Source organism: Dama dama, chromosome 20 (assembly GCF_033118175.1).
Source record: "Dama dama isolate Ldn47 chromosome 20, ASM3311817v1, whole genome shotgun sequence".
Taxonomy (NCBI): Eukaryota; Metazoa; Chordata; class Mammalia; order Artiodactyla; family Cervidae; genus Dama; species Dama dama.
This window is the reverse complement of record NC_083700.1, coordinates 27270953-27283895: the sequence shown is the minus strand read 5'-3', so window position 1 is coordinate 27283895 and position 12943 is coordinate 27270953. Positions and strand designations below refer to the sequence as shown.

Genomic DNA, 12943 nt, shown 5'->3' with positions numbered 1-12943 from the left:
GGCTCTGGATGTCAAAGCATCAAAAACCAGAAATAAAATGACAGGATTAATACACTCACTGCTTGGGGCTTGTACACCTGGTTGGCTCAGCTCCCCTAGAGGTGGGGAGTAACGCCCACCTGAGTCCTCTCTGTTCTGTTTATTTGCCAGTATATTTGTGCCACCAGTACTGGTTACTTTGATTATGTAATTTCATTGAATAATATGTAAATCAACAAAATATGAGTGCCAAAGAAAGATGTATTGATGAAAGGAAGATGAATTCCCTGAAAAGACTAGACAGAGGCAAATTGCTTTTTTTTTTTTAATGCTGTCAATTTAAGTCCAGGCAAAACAACTATAAACGATTCATGTTTTTATAAATCATAAAGGCATAGGAAGATCTGTACTCCATTGACTTTACAAATGTTGTTTTTTTGTTTTTTAAAGAAATCAAACCTGAAAGTTGTAGAAGAGGAGATAGGTTTGGTTTATGTAAAAAAGAGAGGAGACTCCAGATAATAGACCTGGGCCTGTGTCAAGAGATTGCTGAGCAAATACATACTATGTGATTGAAGTGAAAATAAAATTTTTAAGATACATATGTGTCTTTTGATGATTCTCATCTTTACCTGACATTTCTGTTAATTGATTAACTGATAGCTCTAATTGTGTCAGATAATGGAGTTTCTCCTATTATTGTCCCCATTCTTAGAGATGAGGAAATTGAGGCTTAAGGAAACTGATTTGCTCAAGATTTGAACCTAGGTCTTTCTGGCTTCAAAGTGTGTACATGTTCTAAATCACTGCACCAGCTACAGTGTCTGACTATTTTAGCCATTCAGTATTTTTTGAAGAGATAGAAAGATGAATAAGAACTGATTCCTGCCCTTAGGAAATTCATGGACTTGTAGGAGAGAGCATGGGCATGTGAATAGTTCATTTTATTACGCGTCATAAGTAAAATTATAGCAGTTCATGACAGAGATAGAGGAGGGAGTGGTGAACCCTCTAAGATGTCAAGAAAGGTTTTGCATAGGAGATGCAAACCCAAATTTTAAATGGTTTGAATAAATAGGCATATATCAGGTAGGGAGGGCTCTTAGCAGAGGGGACAGTATATGCAAAGTTATAGGAATGGTAAGACCCATTCAAAGAAACACAGTGGTTCTGTGTCTGAAAGGTGAGGTGATGGGAGAGTTCTCAAGCACCAGTTCATGAAGATCCAGTCAAGGAGTTGGGACTTGGTCATCTAGAAGTTTGTGGGGGGGAGACATAAGATTTATTTTATTTTTTGGCTGTGGCAGGTCTCCGTTGCTGCACACAGGCTTTCTCTAGTTGTGGTGGACAGGGTCTCACTCTTTGTTCCTGTGTGTGGGCTTCTCACTGCCGTGGCTTCTCTGCTTGTGGAGCACAGGCTCTCGGGTGCTTGGGCTTCAATAACTGGCATATGAGCTTAGCTGCTCCGCGGCATGCAGGATCTTCCCAGACCAGAGATCGAACCTGTGTCCCATGCATTGCAAGGCAGATTCTTAGCCACTAGACCACGGGGGAAGCCCTGAAAGTCTTTATTCAGGAGAGTGTGTGGCTATGTTTGCATTTTAGATTACTCTGGCAGAGGGGGCGCAGGGTGCAGGCAAAGCTGGAAGATGAACTGAACTGCATTAATCCAGGTGAAAAATCACAGCTCTCAGTTGTGACAGCAGCAGCTACAGTGAATTCATTAAAAGTTTTAGGAAGAACTGACAGGGTTTTACAACTAAATGTGGAATATGGAGGCCAGCCACGGGTCTGGATGGATGTTGGTGCACTCAGCAACAGTGGACATTACCAGTGAAGGAGGAAACAACGATTTTAGCTTTGGACGCAAGTTTGAGTTTTCTGCAGGACCTTCAGGTGGAAATGTTCAGCAGTTAGATGATTGGCCTGGAGCTTAAGGGAGAAGTTGGGGGTGGAGGCAGATTTCTGATTGTCAGTATACAGACAGGGCATGAGATGTGGAAGCAGCATGAGGAGAAAGGGCTGGTGACAGAACCCCGAGAAGGGCTTCACTGAGAAGGAACTTCCGAAGAGGGGAGGAAAAATCCCGGCAAGATCTTGGTATCAGAGAAGGAAGGACAGAATTCCGAGCAGATATGCCAATGGTCGGTCATACCTCATGCCACAGAAGGACCGAGTCAAGGGAGAGCCGAACACTGTCCATGGCTGTGACCTTGGATGTTTGGGTGAAGTCAAGCCCAGATCATGGTGGGCTCAAGTGCTGGCTAGTTAGGAAATCAAGCAGAATACAGAATATGGGGAAACTCACAGATCTGAAGAGGGGAGGGAAGAGGAGGCAGTTGGAAACTAGGGTGAAAAGGTCACTATTTAGTAAGGGAGTAGGCACCTGGGCTGCTTTATGGGCCAAGGAGACCGTGAAGGGGCATCTGTGTCAGGGGTACACCTGTACCTAAAGCCCAGGTAAAGCAAACTTCCTGTCCCTTTGCCCCCTTTCTTCCTCCCTTTGGGGCCTATTTTGAGCACTCCCCCCACACCCCCTTCTTGCTTTAAAATCAGAACTCATTGTCAATTACTCCCTGACAGGGAACTGAAGGTGTAGCTCTTGCCAAGGGTATGTCTGAAACCAGAAGATGGCCTGGGAATCCCATCTGTTGCTCTTGCTCTGCTGCTACCAGCCCCTAATCCCTGTCTCCTCCTTCACCCCCTTTCCTTTCACATATGCAGTATTGTAGAATAACTCACATCACTATGTGATAGGTAGTAACCCCATTTTACAGATGAGAAAACTGAGGCTCAGAGGAATCAACTAACCTGCCTAGATTGTATGACTAGAAAATGCCCTTCTTGTGCCCTGGCATTTGCCTCTGCAAACAGGAATCTACTTAAGGTTTTTCCCCACAGATAGGAGTTGCCACCCACGTTGAAAAACTCAGCCTCAGTTAGCTAATTGTCAGCTCCTGGTGAAGTCAGACTGGTGAGAAGTAAACGACCTGGGAGTTGTTCTCCGTCATAGGACCCAAGTTGTACCCGGGTCTGCTCTAGGCCTCAGTTTCTCCCACTGTTGTATGAGGGACAGATTGATTGAGCTCATGGTGGCGTTCCATGCGTGGAGGAGCAAGGCTTAGAACCTGGGGCTGCCCTGTACCTGGGTAAGACCTACACCCATGCAGATAGCAATCACTGACCTAAATTGCAGGAGCTCAAGTAGGGAAAACGGGCAAAATCCTGATCAGCTTTCTGCTCACCCCTTCAGGATTTTCTTTTCTGTCCTCCTGTCACTCACTGTCCCACATACTCTGCCTTCTGAAAATTTTGAATGGCAAGCTAGAAAGTGTAATAAAAAGGGCACTGAACCAAAAGTGAGATGGCAGCCATAGAATGCACCCATTCCTAGCCATACAATCTTAGCCAAGTTAATGGATTCTTCTGAGCCTCGGTTTTCTCATCTATAAAATGCGATTAATGATGTGAGCTATTCTGTAACCCTGCATAAGTGAAAATGCCTCACACAGAACTTGACATGTAAAAGGTCTGCATTTAAATATATCTTAGGCCTGAACGCTTAGCCTAGAAATCCGTGATACTTGCAATTTTTGTCATTTTGTGGAATTAATATTTGAAATGTCAAACCTGAAAAAAAAATACATCACTTTTCATTAATCTTCTAGGAACTTAAGAAAGGACTTTTTTCTTTAGTACATCGTTGTGTTGCTTTGACTATCACTCGCCCTGTCCTTCCATCTGAATCAGGGATTCCATTTTTACATTCCTTTCAACTGATACAATTGCCATGCACTACAGTGATTCCCAAGGTAATAGAATAACTGTCTCTCTCACTGGCTCTATTTTTTCTTTCTTCTTCTTTTTTCTTTTCCCCTTAATAACATAAAGCTTCTTTTTTTTCCTTCCAGAAAAGAAGCAGCATCACCCTGTCAATGTTAAATTCTGGCAGAAATGGAGCCGCTAACATGGAAAGAAAAAAAAAATTGGCAACAGCCAGAAGTGAAAAATTGCTAGAGCATTACTTAGTTGGGCTTCCCTGATAGCTCAGTTGGTAAAGAATCTGCCTGCAGTGCAGGAGACCCTGGTTCGATTCCTGGGTCAGGAAGATCCCCTGGAGAAGGGATAGGCTACTCACTCCAGTATTCTTGGGCTTCCCTTGTGGCTCAGCTGGTAAAGAATCTGCCCGCAATGCAGGAGACCTGGGTTCAATCCTTGGGTTGGGAAGATCCCCTGGAGAAGGGAAAAGGCTACCCACTCCACTATTCTAGCCTAGAGAATTCCATCCATGGAATCTCAAAGAGTCAGACACGACTGAGCGACTTTCACTTCACTACTTAGTTGTGTGTATTTCGGGAATACAGGGCCCTCTGCATTATTGGCAATGATTGTCTCTGTGGTCAATGCTTATTTCTAACATAATTCTCTTTTCAGTGCGTGTAGCAGATTGATTGCATCGATGGCCCCAGTTCCCTTCCACTGCTTTTGCCCTGCCACTTTGCTGTTTCCTTCCCGCAAGAGATGGAGTCTATTAACCCATCTCTTGCTTTTCGACTTGGCCATGAGACTTGCTTTGATCTGAGGATGTTAGCAGTCATGATGCAAGTAGAAGCTTTTAAAAGTACTGATGTGTTTCTCCTAGTCCTTTTGGACCCCTGACATTACTGTGAAAATATACCCAGGCTAGCCTATTCAAGGACTATGAGAGGGATCCAAGCTAAGGCCATCCTAGATCATCTAGCTCCCATCAGCTCATCCATAGGCTTGTGAACAAAAATCTGTATGCCACCAAAGCTTGCTATTTGTTATGCAGCAATAGCTAACTGATATAGTAAATTTTGGAGCCTAGGGCCTAACCCATGACTTCTACAACTGAAATGGTGGAAAAAATTCTTGTACTGCAATCCCTACTGATACTATAGTTAACTGCCTGGAGAGGTAGTTTGAAATCACCATTCCAGGTAAGATGCCCTTTAATTGTTCCCTGAATACAACCTGTATATCCCTGCCTCAGTATCTTTGTACATTTCATTTCTCCCTAGGGAATGTCCTTTCTTCTCTCTTCTCTATTTGAATCATTCCAGATTTCCAAAGACCTAACATAAACCACATAAACCAGCCTTTTCTGAATGACCTCTAGCTGCCCCCTGTCTGCAGTGGTCTTGCCTGAGTCCTAAAATGAATACCCAACACAGGCTGCCTTCCATGGCTACCATTTCTTATCTACAGTCCTTTATCAAACTAGATTCCAACTTCCTGGAGGGCAGGGCCCATTTTTTTACCTCTTTTATCCCCCAAGCACTGCATAGTACCTTAAAAAGGAACGCACAGGGCCTTTTAACTGAAGATGTTAATATTTGTAGGTTGACATGGAGGAGGGTTGCTATTGTTTGGTGTCATTGCTAATGAATAAAACCAAAGGGAGATCACTGTGTTGTACACCTAAAACTAGCACAGTGGTGGTGGTGGTGGTCGGTGGTTTAGTTGCCAAGTTGTGTCCGACTCTTGCAACTCCATGGCTCCTCTGTCCATGGGGCATGAGTTGCTGTTTTCTTCTCCAGGGGATCTTCCTGACCCAGGGATTGAACCTAGGTCTTCTGCACTGTAGGCAGATTCTTTACTGACTGAGCCACCAGGGAAGCTCAACTAATACAGTGTTGCGTGTCAATTATATCTCAATTTTTAAAAAACTTGAAAAAAAGAAAAAAATTAAAATTAAAAAAGAAGTTAGAGGCTTCAAGGACTTCCCCAGTGGCCCAGTAGTTAAGATTCCATGCTTCCACTACAAGGGGCAGGGGTTCGATCCCTTTTCAGGGAACTAGGATCCCACATGCTGTGTGGCCTGGCCAATAAATAAATAGCTTTTTAAAGTTATAGGCTTCCAGATGAAAGCTTGTAGGATCTTACCCTCAGTTCAGTTCAGTTGCTCAGTCGTGTCCGACTCTTTGTGACCCCATGAATCGCAGCATGCCAGGCCTCCCTGTCCTTCACCAACTCCCGGAGTTTACTCAAACTCATGCCCATCGAGTTGGTGATGCCATCCAGCCATCTCATCCTCTGTCATCCCCTTCTCCTTCTGCCCCTAATCCCTCCCAGCATCAGGGTCTTTTCCAATGAGTCAACTCTTCACATGAAGTGGCCAAAGTATTGGAGTTTCAGCTTCAGCATCAGTCCTTCCAATGAACACCCAGGACTGATTTCCTTTAGGATGGACTGGTTGGATCTCCTTGCAGTCCAAGGGACTCTTAAGAGTCTTCTCCAACACCACAGTTCAAAAGCATCAAATCTTACCCTACTCTGCTCTAATTCCCCCTGGAAAAATAAATCATACAATGCTACCTTTTCCCTGAAGATTCCTGACTTCCCATTCTCCTCAAATTAGATATATTCTTTCTCTCCTTCAGCTCTCCATGTCTCTTGCCGCCTGTATTTCTCCTAGTGGACCTCCCGGAATTTACCTTATGTGATGATAGCCAGTCATGTTCTTTCCTGTCCACCTGCACCAGGCTCCACCAGCAAAACTTCCTAAGATCAGAGGCTACACTTTTCCATATGTGTCTCTGGCACCTGGTAAGGTGCTTATCCTAAAGCAGATGCTCCGTGAAGTATTTCATGACCTCATCATCTCTCCTAGCTCTGTCTTTATGTTAAATGCCCTAATTCAGGCCCTTAGCATTGCTCCTGCAGAAAATTTCAAAAGGCTGTATCTGGCCTTCCTGCTTCCTTCCTCGCCTCCCTTCCTCATCTTGGTACTCAACTTAAAAGAAAAACATGACCAGGCCATTTTCCTACTTAAAAAACCAACCAACAACCAACCTCTTAATAGCTTCCCTTTTCTATAAGGTTAAGACCAATTTCTTAGGCCTGGCGTGCATGACCAACTCAGGTCTGTCCCAGCCCACTTCTATAGACCCTCTCCCTTCACACCAGCCTCTAACTTTACTCCAACAAGAGGGCACAGCGGATGCATCACGGTCCATGCTGGACCTCCCCAACCACACCTCAGCCCCCCTTCCTCCCTGGTTGCCTCACGTGACCCAGCCGATCCTGACCCTCCCTCCCACCCACTCATTTTCTGGACTAGCTTGAGGTGCCCCATTGATTGTTGTGCTTGCAAAATTACCCTGTGGTTACCTGAGTAAGTGGAAGCTTCCTGAGAACAAAGACTTTGTATTGAGTTGGTCAAAAAGAAACATTTTGTCCAACCCAGTGTGTGCAGCCCCTAACACACCCAGAAGATTTAAAAAAAAAAAAATCGTTGGATAAATCAGTGGATGGTTGGAGCAGGAATCTGCTGTAACTGTGGCCTGAAGCAGACCAGACCATCCCTGACGTATCTAAATAGAGGCTTGGTCTGGAGAACTAACATCCTTAGTGAGCTTGTCCCTTGTACAGTCTTGTCTTTGGGTACTAGGATTAATTTGGCCTGGATTCAGGGCCATCCTTAGTGGCCAGGTCCACATTGAGCAGCTGAAGATTCCCCTGAATATTCCTTGATATCCATTGGGCACTTCCTATGTACTAGATGTTGCTCTGAGCGCTTTCAGTGAATTAGTCCATTCAATTCTCACAGCAGTCTTATGGGACGTACACAGTTAGTATCTCTGTTTTGTAGATGAGAGTTAGAAAATGTTGAGTAACTTTTCTAAGATCAGCTACTAAAAACAGAGTCTGTGTGCACACCCAGGCAGCCTGATTCTAGAGCAGGCCAGCATCACCGCCACCTCATGTTGCCCAGGTTCCTGTCTTCCAGGGGCTCTTTTCTCAACCCCTTCCCTCTCCCAAGATGGGAGGCAAGGTGAGGGCTAAGAAGAGAAAATTTCTGCTTGATTGTTTTATTTATTCTGTTTGCTTAAATGCCCTCATCATTACCTAAATTGACACATATTTAGCCAGAAGGAGGCCATCTTTTCTTATTTGTATCTATATGTCATTACCTGCCCATGAAGATAACTTTTCACACCGAACTGGAATGATTTTCAAAGAGCCATGTAAAGCAAACTATTGCCCTTTGCAGGCCATCTCTGCTTCTCAGTGGGCTGGAAACCGCACGATTGCTTCCTCTTTATCTTTGTAGTGAGAGCGCAGCATTTGTCACTCGGCGTCTGAGCAACTTCAGTGACACCACCAGGAAAGGTCTACACTGGTCCAAATGGCACGCTTCCCACATGTGGCATCATTTTTTCTCTTTCTGAGTAAGTGTCACATTTCTGTATGTTACTGTTGTCACAGGAACTAGTCAAACAGAGACTTTTGGGTGATAAAATGGGACAGTTTGGTCTCTATGGGGAAAACAATGGCCCACATCTCTGGTGCTGGCAATCACTCTTGACTTTTGATGATGTTCTTGGCTACCTGAACAGCCTTGAGTTCCAGGTGGTGCAATGTTTGGTTGAGTCCCATGAACCTGATCCCAGAGGTTTTTATACTTGCGTGTGTTACTAGATCTGCCAGTTTTGCTGGCCCTTGCCTTCACCTCATTTTCTTGGGCTAACCCATTCCTGGAGATAGGATGAGGCTTAACTCTTCAGACTGACAGGGGATGCCTGATGAGAGCTTGTCTAGAGTAATGTACCTCGGGGATGTGGCTGGATGAAAGGCTTATGAGAGCACGTAATAGTTTTAGGCTAACTTAAAAGAAGGTTCTGAGTTCACCTGTGGGCTGAATTGGGCGTTGACTACTGTGAAACTGAGAAGGTGGCAGGAAGAGTCACATGTCTCTGCTGAGAGCCATGTGGAAGGGCCTCCACGAGCCTAGGGGCACTTGTACATGGTGGAACAGGGTGGAGGAAGTAGAAATTTGGGGGTGGATGGAGAACAGATGAACTGGGAAGGGCATGAAATAGTCTCAGAGCAGAGAGAGCAGGGAGCAGGTACTTTTCAGTGCTGTGGATTCATTTAGCATCTGGTGAAGCTCATCTTCACCCCCCTCTCAGAATAATTTTTAAATACATAAATTAAAACATATAAGATTATAGGGGAAAATACTCATATTGAAATGCAGTTATCAAAAATATTTTAAAATAAATCATGATGTAGTCATTTATTTTCTTCTTTATGTATTCATTATATGATAAGATCTAGAAGTGGTCTATTAACCACCAAATTTCAATGTAGTAATGAGTGTGAACAATATTTCAAGACTCTGCAATAGATGTGATGTGAAAATATCTATGGTTTGTTGTCTACCTTCATAGCTGAAGAAAATACTGAATTTCCATTAAGGTTAGTGAAAATAAAGATGTAGGGTGTTTTTCCACCCAAGTTTACGAACCCTTTATTCCCCCATGTGGACTCAGGTTTAAAACTTCTGCTTTAGAGTGACTAGATGGAATTAGTAAAGGGATTTGGACAATAGGGGAACTAAAAGAGCTTAGGATCAGAGCAACCAAGGCTGTGGCTAATAGACAAAAAGGGTGCAGCATTCAGCTCAAAGGAGCGCTTAATAAACCTTGGCTTGAATTGCACTGGGCTCCTGTCTCAAAGGACACTGGGTAGTGAGAGGTGAAGATCAGATACGGGGCCTGATGGGGGTGATGGATAGCCTGCAGGGGAAGTTATTGGGACCAGTTGCTGGTTAATTGATGCCCACCAGACTGGCTTGGCAGGCACTGATGACTAGGAGGACTGGTGGGGTCCCTTGGGGACTGTTGCCTGGCATGTTCCTATTTGTCCTGTTCAGGTGTCTGAGTGTGACTCTCAAGGATCTGCCTTGTGTCTCTGAACTGTGTGTTTGGCTTGTGTATGGGGAAACTGGGCTTACATTGAGCAACAAGTCAGACGGTTGCAAATTCTGTCTTTTTTTTTTGGTGGGGAGGGGGGGCGGGATGGGGGTGGTGAGTAGTCCGAAAGGCCTGGGAAAAGGAAAGTAACCAAGGTTCAAAAAGGGGAAGCAGCCAGGCTTTTCCTAGTTCATTTAAACCATTACCTAAACTGGGTTATATATTTATTTCTTCTAAATTTAGATTCCATAAATACTTATTTTGTATAGAGCCCCAGTTTTTATGTGAAAAACACCTAAATCAGAAAGTAACTTGAAAAAGATTTTGCAAGCCTGCTATTTATCATTACAAATACAGAAGGAGAAAATTAAGGAAATAAACTAAATGATGGATGATCAGTTGAGCACTTGCATTGTTTAGCAAATGTTTACCTTGTCCTAATTAGTTTTAAAAATAAATACGTAAATATATATGTATGGCTGAGTCCCTTCACTATCCACCTGAAACTATCACAACATTGTTTAATTGGCTATAAATACATAAAATAAATTTAATATAAATTTATATATAAAATAAAAAGTTCAAAAAAATTTGTAAAGACTGATGAATCCTGTTAGAATATAGGGCCAGATGAGGTTAAAGTCATGGATAAATGAATTCTTGGACTTAGCTTTGTCCTCTTGGTCTGTCACCCCTCACCCTAACTAGCTGCCCTACAAATAAAAGTCATTAACTTGGGAGGGTCCTGGGGAGGGCATACTGTTTGTCTTACTAAGACTGTATTCAAAAAAAAAAAAAAAAGAAATCCATTAAATTATGGATGAAAATGCTTTCAGCCTCCAAGCATGCAGAGATTTTGTATGGGTAAAGAAAGAGAAGTTGTTTGTTGTGTTTGATATTCTCAAGCCAGGTTTTGTATAAGGTGGAAGTATTTGAAGTTGCTGTTTTTGTATATCAAAAATGGTCAGGTGTTGACCATTTTATATAGTTCAATCAAATAACTTCAATTCAAATAACACTGAAATAGAAAATTTGGCAATGCCAGTGATGTTTTTGAAAAAAGCCAATACCATCAGGAAATTCTTCATGCATCAAAAGTGTGACTCTGATGCAGTATGTCATTGTTAAGCTGTGTGTGCATCAGTCAGCAAGAATCTGCTGTCCAGAGGTGCCTAACCCTCTGTCCATTAAAAGAGAAAGCAACAGGCCAGTCCCCTGAGGTATTTTCCTCTTTTGGAGGAGAGATATGTGCAACATCCCACAGAAAACAGATTTATAATAAGACGCTTCAAGTGTATGATTCCCCATGCATGACCATTTGAACTGGCCTCTGTCCATCATTTCTTTGTACCTCCATAATACCTATTAATCCTTCACATTGTCTCTTTCACTTTTCTGAGACAGTGGTACCCTCCCAGTCAAGTTCTTGACCTCATGCTTCCACTAAGACCTTACTGCATTCATCATCATCTCTCTGGCTTCATCCATCTCTCCCCTGTGCAGCTCCTCTGCCCATAAACATGCAGAGGCCCCCCTGTCCATCTGCCCTCACTGCTCTGCCCCACTGAACTGCTCTTTCTAACTACCACCCTATTTTTCTCTTTCCCTTCTCCATGAAACTTCTTGAAGTAGTTTAAGCTTCTTGCAGTTGTTTCTTACCCTTGAAATGCTCTGCTTCTGCTCTTTTGAAATCTCTTTTACAAAGATCACCACTGACATCCTCATCATCAAACTAAAAGGACACCTCTGCCTTTCGAATCCTTACCCCTCAGTAGCATTCAGCAATGCTGACAAGCTCTTTCTTCTTGGAACATTTTGCTCCTTTGGTTTTCAAGCTGCAGTGTCCTAGCTACCCTCCCACTTCCCCTTCTTCTTTCTGTAGCATGCATTTCTCATCTTATTTCCTAAATAGAGAGATCCTCTAATAATCTCTCTTTAGCTCTCTTCTTATATGCCCTAATATTTTCCACTACTTAACATGTAAATGACTAAGTCAGCATCTATAGCCCAGAACTCTCCCTAGTTACAGACAAGCATTTACAGGAAGCAGTGAGGAAGCAATGGAGACAGTCAGGAATTTGACATTTGTAAATCCAAATTCGAGTCTGGCTCCACCATTTACAACTTTGACATTGCTAAATATGGGAATATCACAGAGTTCTTAAGATAACTAGATGACAAATATTTTCAAAGAGTTGAGTAGATTTTAAAGTATAGAAAGAGATACAGATATTGACATATATTTCAACAATATCTCTAAATATTTGCTGGATTTCCTTCTTGTTTATTCCATAGCACTTTAATTTAGTGTTTCCAAAATTAAGTTCTTCATCTTCTCCTTCACCCTTGAACACACAACAGTTCCTCTTCCTGATAGCTTTATTCCTGTTAACAGTATTGTTACTCCCAGTCACCCTTACAAAACCTGGTATCATCTTTGATTTCCTCTTGTCTTCCATCCACCCCTTTAACCTCCAAGCATCTAAGATGCTGAAAAACTCTATAGATTTATCTCCACAGTGGCTCTCAGATTATAGCCCCTTTCTTTCCATTTCTACTGCCTTCATCACTTATCTCCTGAGCTACTATAACTATCTGATATCTACTTCTAACTCCATCATCCTATACACCATCAAGTTAATTTTACTAAGAATTTTAAAACATTTTCAGTGGATTCCCCATTGCCTATCAATCAAGCCCAAACTTTTAAATATGCCAGTTAAGCTCTTCATGCTTTGGACTCAAAATTCCTGCCCAATCTTACCTCTTTCTATTAATCTTTGTGTAACCCACCCTCGAATCCAACTGATTACTCCCTATTTCCTGAACAATTCTTTTGATTACTACTTATACAGTCTTTTCATGAAGTTTCCTTCACTGAAAAATACCCTTTCTCTCCACTTAAATTGCCATAACCTTCTCCAAGGTCCATTTTTAATACTATCTCTTCCATATACCTTACCTATTTTCTTTCCCTAAAATGTAATCTTTCCTTCCTTCAAATTCCTCAAAGAACTTTTATCACATATCTTTCCAGGAGAGATGACGACCACCCTACTTGACTGAATTGTAAAATCGAGAAGTCAAAGACTATCCTAAACTCATCTTCATATCTTAGTCCTTGAAGCATCAGAAATACTACAAGTGGTTAAATAAATATTAATTGAATTAGCAACTGAAACAGAAGAAAATAAAGTACTACTTTGCACAATAAAATGTTTTGAATGTACCCATCTCTCTGA

General features: G+C 42.5%; 1 protein-coding gene across 1 annotated transcript in view; it reads left to right on the top strand.

The window, feature by feature from the left end:
- The first annotated feature begins 8057 nt into the window (after positions 1-8057).
- Positions 8058-12943, top strand: part of CD101 (CD101 molecule) — a 38696-nt gene continuing 33810 nt past the window's right edge. The window contains exon 1 of the mRNA XM_061121061.1: positions 8058-8174. Within this exon, the coding sequence (XP_060977044.1) occupies positions 8132-8174 (43 nt within the window). The 5' untranslated portion in view covers positions 8058-8131. The remainder of the gene's footprint in view (positions 8175-12943) is intronic.